This window comes from Silene latifolia, chromosome Y (genome assembly GCF_048544455.1).
Source record: "Silene latifolia isolate original U9 population chromosome Y, ASM4854445v1, whole genome shotgun sequence".
Classification (NCBI taxonomy): domain Eukaryota; kingdom Viridiplantae; phylum Streptophyta; class Magnoliopsida; order Caryophyllales; family Caryophyllaceae; genus Silene; species Silene latifolia.
This window is the reverse complement of record NC_133538.1, coordinates 375,580,123-375,601,569: the sequence shown is the minus strand read 5'-3', so window position 1 is coordinate 375,601,569 and position 21,447 is coordinate 375,580,123. Positions and strand designations below refer to the sequence as shown.

The window sequence follows — 21,447 nt, the reverse complement described above, 5'->3', positions numbered from 1 at the left end:
TGATACATTCTAATAAGTATGATACGATTTTATAATAATTAAGTGAGTTTAATAATTAGTTTATTTTATAATTGATTATGTTGAATGATGCGGAGTATTGCGATAGTAGTTGTGGGCGAACTTCGGGACGAAGTTCATTTTAAGGGGGGAAGACTGTAATACTCCGTATTTTAATAATAAATTGTGAAGATAATTTATGTAATTTAATAATTAATTAAAAGACATTTCTAATAGTAATTATAATAAGATGTTAATTACATAAATTAATAATGCAAGTCGGGAATTGGGTTTAGCTAATATTTAGCATTGGGCCGTGTGCCATTGTTGTTTGGACCGAAATCTATTAAGTTGGTACGAGTGTAATCGGGAATTAATAATAAATAATATGGGAATAATATTATATAAAGGTAATTATAATTATAATAATAATAATAAAATAGTAAATATTATATCAGGAAATTATAGTTGTGATAGGATTAATATTATATGATAAATAATAATGATTTAATTATAATAGCAATTTCTATACTAATTAGAATAAGGTAAGTCATAATAGTTTCCTAATTGACCTCGTATTCTCTAAATCTTACACTATAAATACCACCTTAAATCTGATAAATAAATTACGAATAAAAAGAAGAAGCTTTAGGAGGCGGAAAGAAAGAAGAATTAACAAAATCAATTGGTCGACTTGAGGTAATTAACTTCCTTAAAGCGGTTTATATTCTTTTCATGCAAGCAACTTTAGATCGATAGTATGACTTATATAGACCACCATAGGACTCGGGAATTGAACCTATAGCGACATTGACTCGCCAAGTTTATAACCCGACCATTGTTGACCGTCATTGACCGTGGTAGGGTGGCGTTTAGGGCGGCTAAAGGTGGCTGGTCAGGGGGGTTATACGGGTTGGTTGTGGGTGATTAGAATGAGTAATTGAACCCCTAATTGACCTCGACTTGACCTGGGTATAGAGGGGTTGTGATAGGGGAAGGTGGTCGGTCCTTTTGGTAGTGGCGGAATGGTGGTAGGTGGCGGTTTATGGCGGTGGTGGCGAAAACAGGGGAGGAGGTCGTGTAATTGGCGGGCGGTTTCGGGGGATTTAAGGGGTTGTTGGTGGTCCGGGTTAAGGGGTTTTTGGGTGGTTATTGTCGAGGAGGATAGGGGAGTTGATTGGTGGTTGTAGGTGGTGGTGAAGGTGGCGTTAGGTGGTGGTTACGGGCGTGTTTTGTGGGGGTGTCGGGTGAGTCTTTGCGGTTGGTGTCGTGTCATAGGGCGTGGGTTTGTGGGTTGTTGGTGGTGGTTTAGCTGGTGGTTAAGGGCGAGTTGGATGCGTGGGGTTGCAGGCTAGGGGTTGTCGAGGTTGGGGGTGGCTGTGGTGGCTTGTGGTGTCGGGTTTGGTGGGTTTTAAGAGAGGTGTTGGCCATGATTTATAAACCGTGTTAGGGTAGTATGTGTTTGTAGTGTGACGGGTTTTAATTATTTAATTAGCTCGGGTGAGTCGGGTTCGTAGTTAAATCGGGTTTTAAGTTATCATAAACCTTTAATAATTATAGTAAATAATTAATTTGAATAATTAAATAAAAGGAATAAATAAATAAATAAATAAAGTTAGTAATTATAATTGTTGTAATTATTATTATTATTATATAGGTGACGGAAATTGTGAAGAATTATAATCGGATTGGATTTGCTTTATTTATTTGGATTGCGTAATTGGAATTGCTTGCCAGGTAGGGATAATCCTACTCAACTCGACTTTTAATTATCTATGTTTGATATGGTGGATTACTTACGTTAAAGTGAATTGATCGTATGTGAATTTTGTTGGTTGATATAATCGTAATTGTTGGAAGGAAGATTCATATTGTATATGTTGGTTGATAATATCGTAATGGTTGGAAGGGTGACTTATGTTGATTTGTGTTGATTATATTGATGAGGTGAAGTGAACTGTTATCGTTGATTGGAATGTGGTTGTTATAAAAGTGTGCCTTGATCGGTTATACGTTGTTGAGGGAGTTTGTACACTGGGGTGATGGTAATATGTACGTTGTGAGGGAGGGGTACTATTATATTTTGCGGTACGTTGTTAAGGGAGGGGTACCAAAGTAATGTGAGCACGTTGTTAAGGGAGTTGTGCTAAGTAAAGGAAAGGAGCACGTTGTCAGGGGTTTGTGCAATGAAAGTGAATTGAATTGGATTGATAATTGTATGTTCTTGTTGTTTAGTTTTATTCCTACTCAACCTCGCGGTTGACTGTGTATTCGTGAACACCTGCGGTGAACCGTTTTATGGGGAGCGATTTGTGGTGTACCAAAGATTAGCTGACTTGGGAGCATTGGGATGAGAGCCAAACTTGGAACCTTAGAAGAAGTCTAGATCACATATATAGTTATATCACTTTATTTATTTCCGCTGCGAGTTGTAAATATTTATACTAAGTTTTAGTTGGATAATTTGTAATAGACTGTAATCATTAAAGTTTTAATTTAAAGTACTTTGGTATTGTTGTACTTTGTTAGTCACTACCTCGGGAAACCGAGATGGTAACAGTCCTATTTATTTGGGAATGTCTAGCTAAAGGCTCCTGAATAAATGGGGGTGTTACACATCCCGTCTCGCAAAACGTGCGCCATGCCTCAATAGACTATACCAATCTTCCTTTTCTTTTTCCACCATCTATCATAATCACATAAAACTCATGTCCTCCCCACCAAACTCATACTCATCATAGTGCCACTCTTTACATCATAAGATTGGGTAACTTACGCTCCAGGACCAACACATACGTAAAACAATGCATAAAGAAGTAATACAACACCTTTGAATTAAACGTAATATGCAACGAATGTCAAAAGACAAACATATGACCCGAAATACGCATATGACCTGCACAGACCCCACTCGATCGAGTACCAGAACCTACTCGATCGAGTTGAGGCTACTCGATCGAGTGCCCAACATGCTCGATCGAGTTCCCGACTCAACCCAAACAGACCTTCGATCTCGACTTACTCGACCGAGTAGCCCGGCTACTCGATCGAGTGACCCTATACTCGATCGAGTGACCGAGGTACTCGATCGAGTGCCCAAAAACACGATTCTGGTCAAAATAACGACAAGTACCCACTCGATCGAATCAAACCCACTCGATCGAGTCATGCAGACTCGTGAATACTACCCGCATGTTATCTCACATACCCCAATGTACTATGCATTCAAATCTGCGCGACTCCTCATACAATCAACAAAATAATCTACTTCGTGTTATTAAGTGCCACGTTATAAACAGCTATCATGCTTTTCATCCAATTCGTTATACAAAACACATATCATTGAACCTCTATTCTTCATGCTACTACTTACCAAAAGTCAAACATTACCATCTATCATGCTCATATAACATTCAACTTTCAATCATGTATTACTCGCATGTTTTAAATTTTCATAACTTTTCATAACACAAACCACACCCATACACTACAAATCCTATTTCCATGTTGCTAATACAACAACATTACAAATCCACTTCATCACACATCATCATATACGAACTACTTTATTTTTCTACCATATCATTCATCATTCTCATATACTTTCCCAACGATTCCAACCAACATGTCAACCAACTATCATGCAACATGCTTTCAACAAACCATATACAGCACAATTAACATACACGTCGCACATATACACACGGACTCCACGTTCCCATACCATGTGACTGGCTTAAGTATCATGGGGCCAAGATTTTGAAGTGAGGGCGCCTACTCACCCAAAACCTAGCATCAGCTGGGGCTCCCATTACACATACACCAGGTTCATTTTATTAGACTCCCTATGTTCATTATGTTCATTTGTTACAGGTTCCAAAATCGTCGCTCTGATACCATTTGTAACACCCCCATACTCCAAGTGCCTTACCAGGACCACTCAGGTATAAGGATACTACCATCTCGGTTGCCCGAGGTACTGAATATCATAAGACAATAAAGAAACGTACTTTTAAAGTAATTATAGATTAAGTGATTACAGGTTCAAACCAAAACTAATAAAAGAAATTACAAGGTTCTCATACGGTCTCTGACTAAAACTATCAAAGCTACTAGACTTCGTCCGACACAAATGAAGACTTCTAAGCGCCACGTGGTGACTCATCCCGCCTATCCCATACGCGTCATATCACACCGCTCAATAACCGCTCACCACCCCGAATGGATCACCACAGTTTTTAAAACATTTAAACGGGTCAGTACTAATCACACAATTCAATACATATATCAACAATAAGATAAACAGACAAATTTAACCTGTCACACACACACACACACACACCACCAACTCCCATCGTCTCAATATCGACCGTCCACTTTGGACCGCCTCGCCCGCGATGGGGGACCGCACTGCCGTTCCCACCTAAGCCCCGCTCATCGTACGAGCGATAACCCTGTCCCATTAATGTGCACATCCCCTCCCGTGGCGGGTTCCACGAAGGGCGAAACTAGGGCGTGAAGTCACTCCCGCAAGTGACCCCACTCAGCCGAGAACGCATCTCGAGAGCCATAGACAACCAATCACAATCACAATCATCATATCAAACAACTAACTACAAAGACATCACCAATATCCCATTATGGGACTAATACCGAGTAGGAAATCCTACCTGGAAAGCACAACACGCAGACGGTATCTACAGTTGTATCAAAACGGCTCCTCTACGAATTCTCCTCCTATCATACAAACACATAAAGACTACACATCACAAACTACACACCAAAACCCCAATTCCTAAATTAGGGTTTAACCAATCTTAACAAAACATTATAAAAACTATATTAAAAGCTTACCCTCGACGCAAGGAATCCGACGACACGAAAAACGACAAGAACCGACCGTCTGAACTCCGGGAATTGCTAAGAATGCGATTAGGAAGATGAAGTGGCTGCTTTCTCTCTTAAACAGGGTTTTAGATTTTGTAAAAGTGAATTAAAACAATGACGAATATGTTTAAATACCTTAATCGCATAATTAACAAAACCCGAGAAAACTCCCCGTAAAACCGGACACTCGATCGAGTACCCAAGGTACTCGATCGAGTACCCCCTTACTCGATCGAGTACCTGACTACTCGATCGAGTACCCATGGTCGAAACTATTCTAAAACGCAACTTACCCTTACTCGACAGAGTAAGGCCTACTCGATAGAGTACCCAAAGACTCAAAAATACGGAGTATTACAGAAAGGGTCGACCGGAGTGGGGTGTCGGAGATTTTTGGGAATTTTGAAAGTTTCTGGGTAAAAATAATTGAAGAGAGATAGGGGGAGACGGGTGAATACCCGTCTATAAAAAAAGCCTGTGACGGAAATTTCGTCGCAAGGTTAAAAAATATTTTTTCCTGATGAGCTGCAAAGTCTGGCATTAAAAAAAGGCTGCGTCGGAATTTCCGTCGCAAGGAAAATAATATTTTAATGTAGCGACGGAATTTCCGTCGCAAACTTTATTATTATTTTAATATTGCGACGGAAATTCCGTCGCAGTCCTTCCCGCCATGTTAGAAAATTTAGCGGTCTGGGAAATTTTGCTGCGACGGAATTTACGTCGCAAGACCGTCGCAGGTTCAGTGGTCCGTCGCAAGGTCCGTCGCAGGTTTAAATTTGCTACGGATTAAGTGTCCGTCGCAATGTCTCCGTCGCATCGAAACCTTTTTTTTGTAGTGTTGTTCAGTTTTGAAAATGTTCCTTACATGTTACTTATCGTGCATATGGGTGTTTGTTTGTCAAAAAAAAAAATTTAATCCTTGGTAACCCGAACTTTACTCTTATCGTACTTTCATCCTTTTGGATTACTTGGTGGTGCCGTCCTTATTTGAGGTGATTTCGAGGTTGATCCCCTTGTGGTTTCTTGAGATATCAAGTTATGATTGATTGGCAGATTGGGATGTACAAGTATGAAAGAAAAGAGCGTTTATTATTATGAGTTTGGTAACGAAGAAGTTTACTTTGGGATTAGAGATTTTTGAGATGAAGTTACCTTTGGGATTAGAGGTTGTTGAGATGAAGGTTACTTTGGGAATATCGTGGCTTATGCTCTTAATAGCTAGAATTATTGGTTTTTGTCTTGTGTTAAGAAAAAGTTATGCGAGTTATGTATGGATCGAGGATAAAATCATGGAAAATGAATTGAGAGTTATCGTGGAGTTATGATTGAGCACATTGGGAATTTTGGAGACTATGCTCGTCTTTATTTGGGATATCAAATTTGAGGAGTAAGATTCGTTATTGGCTATTAGTGAGTTATGAAATATTTTATGATTTAACCGTTGAGGAGTTATTTATCGATCGTACCTTTTAAAGGATTGTTGAGAGAGACAAACTATAATTTATGGACTTGTGAGGTGTTAATGTTAAGGTGTCCTAGTGTTGACTTAGTGAACGACCACGTTGACGATGATAATAATGTATTGTGAGGTTCATCTTTTGAAGGTATAGATATTGCTTTGGATTGATTCTTAAAGTGTGATTATATAGAGTTCTTGAGAGTGGAAGGACTTGAGAGTTGATGTCCGTGAGACTTTGTGATCTTGAGAGTTGATAATCTGAGGAATATAGTGTTTGTAAAAGGAGCAATTATATGGAGATTTGTTGATGAATATATAGATATTTGTTGGTTCTTAGGTTTATGGAGATATGATGAAAGGATGTTCCGAGACGTTGTTACCTTGGATGATGACTATACGATATTTGTAAGACCTTGGTTATCGTGCTTTATTTATCTTATGTTAAGGTGTCGTCTTCGGGAAAGTAAAATTGTTTTTGAATCGTCTATTCTTGTCATCCTTGCACGTGTTAACCATACCTCTTCTATTTGAGTTTTCAGACCAAAGGTTTCTTATCTTGGTCCTCTGTCTGTTTCATCTATCGTTGCTCTCTACTTGTTCTTTATTTCGACTCCAGTTCCTTCTTCTTTGAGCTTTTGTAATTACCCTTTTCACATTGATTTCTCTTTAAACTTTTACTTCCGAAAGGAAGGTGTTCTTTTGCCTTGTGGTATTTCACGGAAATGTTTTGTTTTGGTTTGCAAGCTATTTATTCTTTCATTGTAACTTTAAAATGTTTGAAATCTCTTAGAGTTACTTGTGATCATCTCGTAGTGGGAGCTTGGATCCTTTGGCGAGGGATGTAAGATCTTCGAGTTTGATGTTTGGTTATTTGAGGTTGAGAACTTAGTAACATAGTTGTATGCGAGTGTGAATTGAGATAGCATATAGAGTTTTGGAGAAGGAGTATTAAAGGTGTTATATTGAGCTTTGAAAGTTTGAGGATGTTTTTATTTTGATGGTACATAGATGTTTGTTTGTTCTATCTGGGGGTAAAGATGTTTCATTTAAGAGTATGAGTGATTAATTGACGGACATAGATTCTTATAATCTTATGGTGGAATTGTGATGTTGAGATGATATTCATGGATAGTAAACTGTAACTACAATTGAGGTTATAAGGTTTGTGATTATATGAGCACAGGTGATGCGAGTTGTATGTTGTTGTTCTTATTATTATGCGTTGATGGAATTGCGTTATCGATGGATAAGTGCATTGTGGTACATTAGGTACTAGCTTAACCTATGGTACGGTTTATGATTCGTTTGGTGCATATGAATGTCGTGGTCATGAGTGTTTAAAGGAAATAATTAAGTCTTGCGAGTGCGACTGATGATGTTGCCATGAGTTTGAGGTTGAATAGGATTTTGACAGTTTAGTCAGAGTTTGAGGTTTGAGATTGATGATTTTAGAAAGTAGATATATATCGGGAATCATCGAGATTTGTTGAAGCCTTTTGAGCTTAAGGGTTATGAGTGCTAGTAAGCGCCACTTGCTTTGAGGATTTTATGGTGGTAATAATTTTAATGGCACTCGTGAATGGAAGAGTTTTCTCATTTGAAAGATGTTCTTTGTTTAGAGACTTATTTTTTTGGGGTTTTGGTTAATGTCAGATCTTGTGGTGAATGGTAAACTAGAATTTGAGTATTTCTTAAAAGTTATATGGATTTGGAGTAATAGTAACGAGTTCACAATTTTGAGAGGTCATATATAATGTTTAACGATGGTAAATGGTAGTTGGATGAGTGTTCGAAATATTAGGACTAGATGTTGGCTTAATGGTCATTTTGGGTTGTGATGGTTTGAGTTTAATGCGATTTTTGAGATTTGTAGAGTGTGTGAAGATGATAATAACTTTGAGGATGTGAGATATCTCTCTATGATTTGAGCGTTGATAGGGATCATAGTGCACAACGGATATGATTCCGAGGTGACTTTTATTGATGATCACTTGTAATTCTTACCTTCTTTTGATCTTGTCTTTGAATTTCAAGTTTCGAGGACGAAACTTCTTTTTAGGGGGTGGGATTGTAACACCCCGTATTTTATAATAATATTTTATTATAAAAGTATTCTATTAAATTAATTATTTCGAAGTGTATGGATGTATTTTGGAAATATTTATATTTATCGTCTTTGTTCTTTATTTTATTATTTCTCATCAGGGTCGTCTCGGTGATTTAAGGGGCCATGTACGAAATTAAAAGATGAGGCCCTACTAGTTATATTATTGTCAAAAAGAATTGTAAGCAATTGAATAATTTTATTATTATTTGGCCTGATATTCCACTAAATCATATATTCGATCTTTAAACGGACATAAATATGGACCGTGTAAGTTTAAGTTAGCAAAATTTGCTTATCATACAAAACAAATCATTAGCAATAATAAAAAAATGTTGCAGTAAAAAATATTAGACTTCAAATCCAAACATATAAATGAACATGTTTACCAACAAATCACACCCATGATCCGTTAATATTCATTAAAAAGTTCGGAAAGATTTTTCATCTTAAATTTAATTAGCAAGTCCCTAAACCTCTAAAAGGGAACATGCAAATACGGTTTTTAGTTATGGATATTTTATCAAAGAGGTAATAAATATTTTTGGGAAAAGGAAAAGAATTAAAAATACTCATTAAATTGATTAAAAAATGCAGTAGTCAACTAGTCATTTAATGAAATGGAATGTTGACATATTCAGTATAATTTTGCTTATCATGCTGAGTATTGGGCCAAAATTTCGCTCAACTTTCACATTTACCCAACAAGTACATATTACATGACTTTGGACCAAAAATTTGGGGGCCCTGTGCAACCGCACGGGCCACACAGGGCCAACGACGGGCCTGTTTCTCATTTTAATCTAGTTTTGGAAGGCTTAAAATGTCCGTGCATAACTTTACTATTTTAATATAATAATTACTTTTCTAATATAAGCCCTTCTTACGTTTTAATATGGTCCAACCTGATTTATAATCAGATAATCCATTGTATGAGCTAATGGACCCAAAACCCATTCGTTAATTCCCTTATAAATAGATTTAACCTAGCAAGAAACTAGGTCATTCTATCCTTTTGTTTTCCCTACTCCCTGCCGTACGCCATTCCTCCTTTCTTCCTCTTTTTGTTCTCTTTCTCCCTTTGACTCCATTGTTTTGCATCTTTTCTTCTCTCTAATTTAAAGATAAAATATATTTCCACAATCCTTGCTCTTACCTCTACATCATATACATCTCCAAATAATTTTATGGGATTTATTTGTACGGACCTTTATATCTATCTTTAGGGCTCCTTATTTATATGGGTAAAGAAGAAGATCTTTTCATGGTGTTTTCAAGGGTTTATTTTGTATCATTCCATTGACGTTTTAAAAGAGGATCTGCATGCACGGCTTCTTACACATGGGATCGTGCGTCCTTAAAGGCGGTTTTTGGTAGTTAACATGTGCGTTGGAGACAAGGATTTGATGGTCGGGTCTTTCATGGAGGTTTTCATTAATTTGCATCATTAATAATTGTTAAAAAGGTAACTAGGTGTTTCTCTTTTATTGTGTTTATACCAATTGATGTACTTAATATGATTTAATGATTGTTTTATGTGATTGGTACATGTTTGATTGTTTATTATCATGTTAGTTATGTTTTCGCATGTTTGTATATGTTTTAATGTCTTAATTATATATCATATGTTGCTTATGCGTTAATTATGGGTGTCATGAGCGTAATTAGGGTTTGCGAATAAATCCTAATGGTGGCATGATAGGCGGCCAAGAGTGCTATCCGAAGTTATAGCTAAAGCTAGTATAACCTTGATGATGATTCAAGTGTTATAGCTGAAGTTAGTATAACTTTGGGTTGTTACTCAAGTTATGGCTGTTTGAGTTATAACCTTGGAAATATGAATTCAATGTTATAGCTGAACCTACTATAACATTGAAATTTGAGTCAAGGTTATAGCTGTGACTAATGTAACCCTGGGATTATGGCTCAAAGTTATGGTTGACGCTAGTATAACTTTGAGTTTCGTGTCAAGGTTATGGTTGAGGTTACTATAACTACAAACGTATTTGTTGAAGTTATAATCGAGGTTAGTATAACCACACATCTAAAGTTCATGTTATGGTTAAGGTTACTATAACATTGATCATTAGTGTTTGTTTCATATGTAGAGTTATACCCAGTTGTAGTATAACATTGAGTTTGCTTATATCTTTGGTTACTTTATTCATATGATAAGTAGTACAGTCGATTACACTGTTCTATGGTTTGAGTCGTGGTGTTTGTCCATGCATTGTTGGTGCAGTCAGTTGTACTGTGTACTTGTTATTTGGTTGGTTGTATAGATGACAATAGTATCAGTTATATACTATCGGAATGAACAAACGCTACCCTTCGGGGATTCTTATGGTCTATGGTCGGGGGGTAGCAGAGGCAGTTCGTTATACGCTCTGTTTCCCGAGTGTCGTTCGGTGTAGCAGAGGCAGTTCGTTATACGCTCTGTGTTTCACCGAGAGGTCTGGCCAGGTCTTAGGCATAGAAGCAGTGGTTATACGCTACACATAGTATGGATGCAGTTCGTTATACGGTCCACAGTAGATGCAGTTAGTTATACGGTACATACCGACTATGGAGGCAGTTCGTTATACGCTCATATCTAGAGGCAGTTCGTTATACGCTCTAGTGGTTAGATGCAGTTCGTTATACGCTCTAACGGCATTCATTCTATACACTGTGTTTGTAGCTAGGGGCAGTTCGTTATACGCTCTAGTTGTTGGAGGCAGTTTGTTATACGCTCCATTAGTCAGAGGCAGTTCGTTATACGCTCTGAGGGTTGTTTGGTTTGGTTATGGTTGCATTGAGTTTGATTGTCCTAAGTTTCTACATGATATCGTAACATAGGTTGTTGTCACGTGTCGTCTCATGTGGTTTAATTTGGAGTTATTAATTAGGTGGTTGTCCTAATATGTCCTTGTTGATGGTAAGTTAATGTTGAGTCTTCATGAGTATAGATGGTCTCACATGTTTACTAGTTTTGCATTTCAATTTTTAATGAATGTTGGTTATATTCAATTGTTGTAAACATGACTGGGAGAGCATCTAGTTACTCCCGACTGATTGTCGACCCCCTTCTCAGGTTGTTCAGGTTGAACGCTTGCTGCTGTTTGGATGATGTTGTTTGGGATGCATCGAGGGGCGAGATGAATAATAAATTTGGACTTTGTTTTCATGTATTGAGAACCTTGAATAATGTAATAGTTTGGTTTTGGATTTAGTAGCAAACCGGATTGGTCAGGTGTTTCTGTCACCTTGACCCTTTTATCACTATTATATTCTGATATTTACTTTATATTACGTTTTTCCTTTGGTTCATAATCCGGGTTGTTACACAATTGTGGTCCCTCTTATCCACTTCATTACTCTTCGTTTAGGGTAAATCCAATGCTTTCTAATTTAAGTGAAGAAAATTTCCAAACAATTACAACGACAATATCGGTAGTTCGGAATGGATGAGAATAAACTTAGCAAATTGGTTAGTAGAGTTTGGTTCATTTAAATCGGATTTGGCCATTTCGGCCATGTTATTTAAGTTATGTCGGGTTAATTGAGCCTGATTATTTTCGATTCACTGATATTGAGAAAATAAAATGTGCATTTTGGATACTTACCTATTTATAAATTAAAGTTTAGTGATCAAATCTTTATTTAATGCAAATATAATTTTCATTGCGGATCAATGCGGGTTTCAGTTCAGGTCTGACCATTTTTGGGTTTGCAAGAATTCGGATCGGGTCATTTTCTGTACAAGTTATTTCGGCTGTGTTATTATCACATTCTCCAAGGATAAAGATTCACTTTGCAACAATAAACATTCAGTTTGGGACATATTAGTTTGAGTCAATCCGGGTCATGGATTATGTTGCTCTTTTGAAAATTGTGTTGTAATTAAATCCTAATTTCGAACATAGTTTGTTAGACGTATAAGTTTTGCTACTTTTGTTTCTTTTATGTTGTGCTCGAAGACGGATTATATTTCCAAATTTAGATTTTGAACAATTTGCATGTTTGACAAACCTATTAGATTTGGATTTAGATTTGGATTTCATCCCAATCCTACCAAATCATAGTAAGGCAAAAATAAACCCATTTGAAATCCACTCTTTAACCCCCTCATTTCCAAATCATTATTTAACTTTGCTAAATTGAAAATGAGGCATTTCAAATTAAATTCTTGTTGCCCAATACTCCCTTATTAGATTTTGTAGTAATAATATGGAACAGTCATTTTTTTTTTCTTGTTGTTAAATCTTGTAAGTTAAGATCAAATTTTGTATGCCTTATAAAACTTTTGAAAAGGGTAAAATAGTATTTATAATCACAAATCATAGGAATTGAGTTATCCAACCAAACAACATAAATGAATTTATTTCATGGAAAGTGTCAATTCCTTGATGGCAACCACACAAGTTTTAAATATTTCCCAAGAATTACACGTAGGAACTTAATTCATGTGAATCGTACTTCCCACCCACACAATTAGAAGCCTCAATGTTTTTCGATTTAGAGCATACTCGAGTTATTTATGGAACTAATATACCCAAGAATTTCTCTATTGAGCATAAGAAATGAGCATAAATAACAACAATATTACCCTAATGTCTAAACGGTCGATTATAATGTATGGTTAATGGACTTTGGATGAACACTTACGAATCCAATTAATGTGACTCACAAATATGTGCACAAAACTGAAGACTAAAGGGTGGAAAGGTGCAGAGCCTCACACCTAGGTTTCCTATTAACATCTAGAAAATGCAAAAACACGACTGTCACAACAGAGGAAACAAACATCGGAATCTGTTGAATATTTGTGTTTTGGTAAACGTATTGTGTGCCTTCTCATTAGATAATGCGGAATATAAATACAAACTGTCTTGGGTCAAAGCCCATACAAAGAGATAATTCTAGAAGGCCTAATTCGGCCTAATACTCCCCCTCAAACTGGAGCATGAAGGTCGAGAATGCCCAGTTTGCGAAGGAGAAGATCAAACTGTGTGGGCGGTAATGCCTTTGTAAAAATGTCAGCTAATTGTACATTCGTCGCAACGTGAGAAGGAAGAATTAAACCCTCCAAAATGGCGTCACGAAGAAAATGGCATGCTACTTCAATATGTTTTGTTCGCTCATGAAAGACCGGATTATGGGCAAGCTCAAGAGCCGATTTATTATCACAAAAAACGGACATAGGCTTCGGAATATCTTCACCAAAACCAGAAAAGAGCTCAACGAGCCACTTCATTTCGCAGACAATCGCGACCATAGCTCTATATTCGGCCTCAGTGGAGGATAATGAGACCGTCGGCTGTTTCTTGGTCTTCCATGAAATAGGAGAGCCACCAAGAAAAACAATCCAACCGGAAACTGATCGACGAGAAGCAGGACAATTAGCATAGTCTGAGTCACACCACCCCGAAACAGTGAGGGCAGTGTCAGAACGAAGCAAAATTCCTTGTCCCGGGCGACCCTTGAGGTAGTGAACAACCCGCAACGCAGCATCCATATGGGCTTGACGAGGCTGGTTGAGGAACTGAGACAATATATGGACAGCATATGTAAGGTCGGGGCGAGTAACAGCGAGGTATACAAGTCTCCCAACTAAACGGCGATGAGACTCGACATTTGCAATAACATCACCAGAAGCTTCACCCAACTTATGATTGTGTTCCATTGGTGTAGAGCTAGGTTTCGAACCCAAAAGGCCTGTTTCGGAAACAATATCCAAAGCATATCTACATTGGCTGAGACAAATACCTTCTGAATTACGGGCCACCTCAATCCCCAAAAAATATTTTAAAGTGCCCAAGTCCTTCATATGGAAGCACGAACTTAAATAACGCTTGAATTCAGCAATGGCAGCAGCATCGTTCCCGGCAATAACAAGATCATCAACATAGACGAGAACATGGAGACATACCTTGTTAGCCGAGTAGTGGAATAAAGAATAGTCCGAATGAGACTGAGTAAAACCGTATTGGTGCAAAGCCGAGGTGAGCTTGGCGAACCAACACCGAGGAGCCTGTCGAAGCCCATACAAAGACTTACGCAACCGACACACTTTACCGTCTTTGCCCTTGCTAAACCCAGGTGGTAGTTTCATATACACCTCTTCCGATAAATCCCCATGTAAAAAGGCGTTGTGAACGTCCATCTGGTGCAACTCCCAATTTTTGCTGGCAGCAAGAGTAAGCAAAGTACGGATTGTGACCATTTTTACTACAGGCGCAAATGTTTCCCCATAATCAATGCCGTCAATTTGGTGATTTCCAAGGATGACTAATCTCGCTTTATACCGCTCAATACTCCCGTCGAACTTGTATTTAATTTTGTATAAATACAAACTGTCTTGGGTCAAAGCCCATACAAAGAGATAATTCTAGAAGGCCTAATTCGGCCTAATAGAATCGGACCGAACATCCACAGCATCAAAGTCACAGCAAAGTATATGGCTCTTAAACCAAGCTGCCAGAAGATAGCACCTGCAACCAAAGCATCCATGACATACCCTTGTGGAACCTCTGCGTTTGGCATGCTTAATAAGAAGTTTACATGCACATAAGACCGCGCTGATTGTATAAACGACATGAATGCTAGTATGAAGCACAACACCATGCAAATGTACTTGATGGGTACTACTGAGGTTTTTGTATCTCCGTATATCATTTTTGATACTAGTTCACTGTTTGAGGAGCTTCCTACCCATGTTCCGATGAATGAGGCGAGAGCCAGAGAGGTAGATGCCATGAATGTTGCTGCTGATATTATGCTGCTGATCACTGAGAATGCTGCTCCTCTGCTTACTGAATCAATCTGCAAATAATGACTCGATAATCACACACTTGAATCTAAAAATGGGACGACCCAATCAACCCAATACCGGATAGTAACTTACCTTCATAATTTGATTGACCCAAGCCTTTTTGCAGTGATTCTCGAAGCCGAGAACAGTAGTTTCAGGAAATCTCAAGTATTTGTATAAAAGTATAGTATGGTAACCAAACATAATGAATAAACCAGCTGGAACAAGGAACAAATCCAAATACTCCTTATTTCACTTTATTATCATCAACATCATTAATCCTCTTCCTAATTAACTAACAATAACAATGTTGAGTATACAATTTATGATGTTACGAGGAAATAATGCAAGAGAAATGGGAATGTTTGGTGATAATTCAGTGGCGAAGCCAAGAATTTAAGTCGGCGGGGGTGAAAATTTTCAGCGGGGTAAAACGGTAATACTATAAGGGGGGTTAAAAAAATTCGAAAATTTTAACTAAAAATTTCAAAAATTTTAAATGTCAGCGGGGCGACTGTTCCTCCCTGGCTCCACCACTGGGTAATATAATCACGTTGACATTTTGTTATGGAATAGTAGGTTATAGGCATAATGTTGTTAAGCTAACATTTGTGTAATATATTATACGTACCATTTGGTAACATGAACACACATTATTATTACAACTATCAATCATTTTTTCACATATTTTTAATTTATGCATGTTCCAAGGTGTTGTTGATGTTTGGAGGATTATAAACAGAAGATATAACAAAGACTCTTAATTAGGAATAAAGTAGTGGCATAACGTAAATTTGAACAAAGTTTGAAAATTTTAGCCGACGCAAATAAGTAGCAATAAGTCTTGCTTGTAACGAACACTATCCGTCATAAGCTGAAGACGGATAGTGTCCCTCTCACAATAAGGCAAGTGGGAGGGCAGGTGGTAGGGAAATAGAACACCCTATGAATAGTGTCATTTGCATATTATGAGAGGGACACTATCTGTCTTCAGCTTGTGATGAATAGTGCCCGTCTTCAATGAGAAATTGTGAATAAGTAGTGGCTTGAAAAAAGTTTGAAATTTTAAATAAAACTTTTAAAATTTTCCTCGGCCGGCGATCAATGGTAAGCAAGTGATTGAGGGTGAGTATAAGAAACAGGAGATAATAATAAGGAAAATGTGTCATTTCGTTGTACACCATCTATTAGTCAAATCAAAATAATAGTGTGTTGAAGACAAGTTAATAATTTCCAAAACGGTGTTGATTCACTTCAATTACATTTGTGTAATTTGTTGTAATTAAGTCAAAGTGCCTTAAATGGTCACACCAACTAATAGCAATCAGTTAGAGCAAGCTTGAATGTGAGATCAATGATCACAAAATCAGTTAGGAATGATAAATGTTTGATCAACAACTATATCATTCTATTGCTGTCCTTCTTACAATACAACCGTCATTTCACATGTACCAACAACTAAGATACATGTTCTATCTTCAGGCAATAGATTATGACTTTGTGTTACAAGTGCAACATTTTCTTTGAACCTTAATGGAGAAAAGTTTGGGTTCTTTAAGGGTCAAAGAGGGCTAAGACAAGGAGATCCGCTATCTCCGATCCTCTACTCTTCACTATTTGTATGGAATATCTATCTAGAATGCTGAGCTATGCCACTGAGAATTATCCCTTCAATTTTCATCCAAGGTGTGCTCACATTAAGCTTTGCCATTTGATGTTTGCTGATGATCTTCTCCTCTTTTGTAAGGGAGACAAAGCGTCCATAATGACTCTCCTTAGAGCTTTCTCCACCTTTTCTAAATCTTCTGGTTTGAAGATGAGCCCAGGGAACTCTAATGCATATTTTAATGGAATGGTCTCAGCTAATAAAGAGGAAATTTTAAGTGTCTCAGGTTTTATTGAGGGACATATGCCTTTCAGGTACTTGGGGATAGACCTGACAAAAGCAACCCGACCCGATTGACCCGCCCGATCCGAAAAGGCTGACTCGAGACCAGAAGTGACCCAAACTACATCACCCGAATGTGACCCGAAAACCCGAGTTGACCCGACCTGACCCGAACATGACCCGGGCTTTCTTGACCCGAACTGGCCTGACCCGAAAATGACCCAATCCGACAAAATATAACTATAATTGAACTTAAAAGACTTGAAATGACAATTTCTCTATGATTCATTGACCCGACCCGAAACAACCCGACCCGCTTGACCCGACCAACAAACCCGAAACAGGCCCGAAATTTCCCGTCCCGACCCGAGTTAACCCGAAATCAATGAGAAACCCGAACTGACCCAACCCGAATTGACCCGACCCGAACCCGACCCGTTGACCCGTTTTGCCAGGTCTACTTGGGGATCCCCATCCAAACCACAAGACTGACTAAGCATGATTGTAGGTGTCTTACTTATAAGATTATAATTAGGATTCAGAGCATTGGTGCTAAAAAACTGTCATATGCAGGCAGACTCATTCTCATTCAATCAGTTTTGGCTACAATTATTGGGCTATGATCTTTGTCATACCTAAAGGAGTATTGAATAGGATTGACAGCCTATGCGGGAACTACCTATGGGAAGACTGATCTGAATATACAAAGGCTCCACTGGTGGCATGAGATGCAGTCTGTACACCAAAAAAAGAAGGGGGCTTAGGCCTCAAAAACATTCAGCAATGCAATATTGCAGCAGTTGGGAAGCTTGTTTGGTGGGTCTATGCCAAACCGGATAAACTATGGGTGCAATGGATAAGTCATGTCTACCTGAAAGGGACACCTTGGACTGATTACAGACCTACTGCGGACTCTAGTTGGAGTTGGAGGAAAATTTGCCAAGGAAAGGAGGAGCTGAAACAAGGCTTTAACCAAGGAATTTGGTATGTGAATCCTACTGAATATAGGATAAGGAATGGATATAATTTGATGAGGACTGCTAAACCTAAGGTGGAGTGGTTCCATCTGGTCTGGCATAATTGTGCAGTGCCTAAGCATAGATTTATTGCCTGGTTAGTGCATATGAATGCTCTAAACACTAGACACAAACTGAAGAGAATTGGGGTGAGTGATTCTTCACTTTGTTGCATTTGTGAGAAAGAGGAAGAGACTATACAACATCTGTTTTTTGATTGTGAATATAGCAGGAAGGTAATGGGCAGGGTAAGTGAGTGGCTTGGTTTAAATATGGTTAGGACAGACACCCTTCAATAGGTCCTGAACTGCAGACACTCCAGACTGAAGAAGAGAGTGATGAAAGTTGTGGTGAATGCTTATGTTTATGTTATCTCGCAGCAGAGAAACGCGTGCAGATTGGAGTATAAATTCCATAGACCAGAAAATAATGCTAATGAAATCAGGAGGATGATGACTGATAGGTGCTTGCATCTGATTAAGGCACCAATTCACAGGACTGATGCTAACTGGCTAAAGAAAATTTGCCAAAACGAAGGAGCCTGAACATGTTCTTTCTATAGTACACTGAGGTCTAGGGACTAGAGTTGTATTTTAGTGTTGTTTTGCTTTATCTCTAGTTGATTGTCTTTGAAATGTGCTTTTGGTACCTGGTGGGAGGGGCTAAACTTTGCTTATCGTGAGCATGGTTTAAGCATCCTGATTTGTAATTATTCTCTTTTATAATAGATCTTACATCTTACCAAAAAAAAAGATAAATGTTCTAAATCCGCAAATTATGACACCTTTTATATTATACTTCGACACTTGACTTAAAAACATGGGTACGATAATTAGACATCTCATTTTAAGCCAGAGTAGGCAAATATTATGTAGAAAAGTCGAGTCCGACACTTAAGCAAACTCCGTGTCTAATCCTTCTAAACGTGTCTGAATAAGATAATACTGCAGTAGCGTTTTCCTATTACCAAAATAAGATGAAGTATTATCTTAAATTACAAGAATAGTCATCCTTATCAGTAACGGGGATTTCAGCAAATTTTCACGACAATGAATCAATATATCAATATATATATATATATATATATATATATATATATATATATATATATATATATATATATATATATATAGGCGGGATCTCGTGAGTTTGCTTCTTACGGTGAGTTGTGAGTTTGAAAAATCAAGACCATTTGATTAAAGGAAAACAACAGCTAAGATGAAATAAAAAAACAATCAAAGCTCAACAAAATCTCGTTCGTCCTCTTTACTCCTCCATTCCAGCCAAAAAATTACATTAAACAACCCTAGCATTTGGGGAAAATAAAGTAGCAGCTTCTCAATTTCTACAATTAGCAATTAATAATCAATTCATCAATTTCTATTCTCTTTCATCTATTATTGCTCAACTATCACCATCTCCAATGCATGAATTTAAACGAATGCAGGAACGACCCGAATTGCATTATCAGGTTGGTGTGACTCCCGAGGGAGTTGAAGTTCTGCGTAGTTTGGTTGATGCGGAGATGCAGGAGAAGTTGGAGGGTATGGGGGAGGAGAGTAAGCCAATTATGCCTAAGGGTGCGGATCCTAAATGGATGTTTATGTGGAGGATTGGGGATCGGCCGGCGAGTACGAGGTTTGTGGAGTTGAATGCCGGCGATTACGAGGTTTGTGGGCTGCTGAATTGGTGACGATGGGTTCGGGAGGTTTTGAAGCTTAAGGAGTCTCAAGATTCTTCAGATGGAGACAATAAATCCATCGAAGACGGCATAAAGCTTCTAAGTAACCAAGAGGTCGCCAAAAAATGTGGCATTAAATCAAAGCCACCCCAAAATTGCTCCACTATTGCCACAGCGGTTAAGCGGTATTTTCCCAAATACCTTAGAGATTTGACCAGTTATAATGATAACCAATTTCTCAATTACGATTGTTCAGAGAAATCTATTCGTTAATTTCATGACCAGTAACGCTAAGGTCATTTCTCTATGCAATCCCGTCTCATTTTTAAACTTCCAAGATTGTAGGACTGGTCCTGCTACCACAGGTTCAACCAAGTCTGAGTGTAAACCGCCTGAGTGCGACGATCTTAAGGGTAAAACCATTCCCTAGTCATACATTTGTGTAGAGGCTTCAGCCGCCTCTTTTTCTTATTGTGTGTTTTACATTATGCCGTCGCGCTCCTCTGCCGATTGTCTCTTTGCCGGAGATGGGTTCGATGGCTGGTCTAAGGTCGAGTGAAGGTGGCGTTCTGGATGCTGCCACGGTGGTTCGACGGAGAGAATATGGGAAGTAGCAGGTGGTTGGTCGATTAATTAGGCAGCGCAGACGGGTTCGATTCAGTCGAATTTGACGAAGGAGCTAGTGATTTGGGGCAGCATGATTGTTGCCTTGATATGGTTTTATGAAGGAGAATTAAATGATGAATATGGTGATGCAAGGAATCCTGAAAATAGCTGACAAATTAATTTCACGGTCAAGTGACCTCAACTACTCCATTGACTTGTCTCGTTTAATTTGCGTTGACCCAATTTCTATCTCGAACCTCGTATTATTCTTCTTGGTACCTGTAAAATCAAACTAACAAAAACCAATACCGATTCTACGAAACACAATAACACGTGGTAAAAAAGAGTAAAAAATCAAAGTAGTAAAAAAAATCAATGTGACAGCGGAATAACATCACAATAACAGCAGAATAACAGTAGAATAACAGCACGATAACACGTGGTAAAAAAAGAAAAAAATCAAATTCGTAAAAAAAATCAAAGTAACAGCAGAATTACATCACATTAACAGCGGAATAACAGCACAATAACATGCGGTAAAAAAGAGAGTAAAAGAATCAAAGTAGTAAAAAAATCAAAGTGACACCGGAATAACATCATAAAAACAGCAGAATAACTGTAGAATAACAGCACAATAACACGTGGTAAAAAAAAATCTCATTCGTAAAAAAAATCAAAGTAACAGCAGAATAACATCACAATAACAGCGGAATAACAATAACAACACAATAACATGTAGTGTAAAAAAGAGAAAAAAAATCAAAGTCGTAAAAAAAATCAAAGTAACAGCAGAATAACATCACAATAACAGCGGAATAACGATAACTTCACAATAATATGTGGTAAAAAAAAAGAGAAAAAAAAAATTAAAGTCGTAAAAAAAATCAAAGTAAAAGAAACGCAATAACAGCATAATAACGTGAGGTAAAAAAAAAGAGTAAAAAAAATTCAAGTAAAAAAAATCTGGTACAAAAAGAAAAAGAAAAAAAGATAACATAATAAGAAAATTAGAGAAA

The 21,447-nt window shown here is 37.8% G+C and overlaps 1 protein-coding gene across 1 annotated transcript; it reads left to right on the top strand.

The window, feature by feature from the left end:
* Window positions 1–16,879: 16,879 nt before the first annotated feature.
* LOC141631886 (uncharacterized) lies at window positions 16,880–18,689 on the top strand. Its single transcript, XM_074444500.1, has 3 exons — window positions 16,880–17,132; window positions 17,863–18,392; window positions 18,525–18,689. The coding sequence occupies exons 1-3, from the start codon at window positions 16,880–16,882 to the stop codon at window positions 18,687–18,689; spliced, it is 948 nt and encodes a 315-aa protein (XP_074300601.1).
* Window positions 18,690–21,447: the final 2,758 nt, after the last annotated feature.

Excerpts from the sequence above, each read along its gene's own strand:
- LOC141631886 (XM_074444500.1), top strand. The coding sequence starts at position 16,880 with ATGCTGAGCTATGCCACTGAGAATTATCCCTTCAATTTTCATCCAAGG. Across the intron at positions 17,133-17,862 it reads GGAAATTTTAAGTGTCTCAG|TCTGTACACCAAAAAAAGAA; the intron begins GTTTTATTGAGG and ends CATGAGATGCAG. Across the intron at positions 18,393-18,524 it reads GCAGGAAGGTAATGGGCAGG|CAGAGAAACGCGTGCAGATT; the intron begins GTAAGTGAGTGG and ends GTTATCTCGCAG.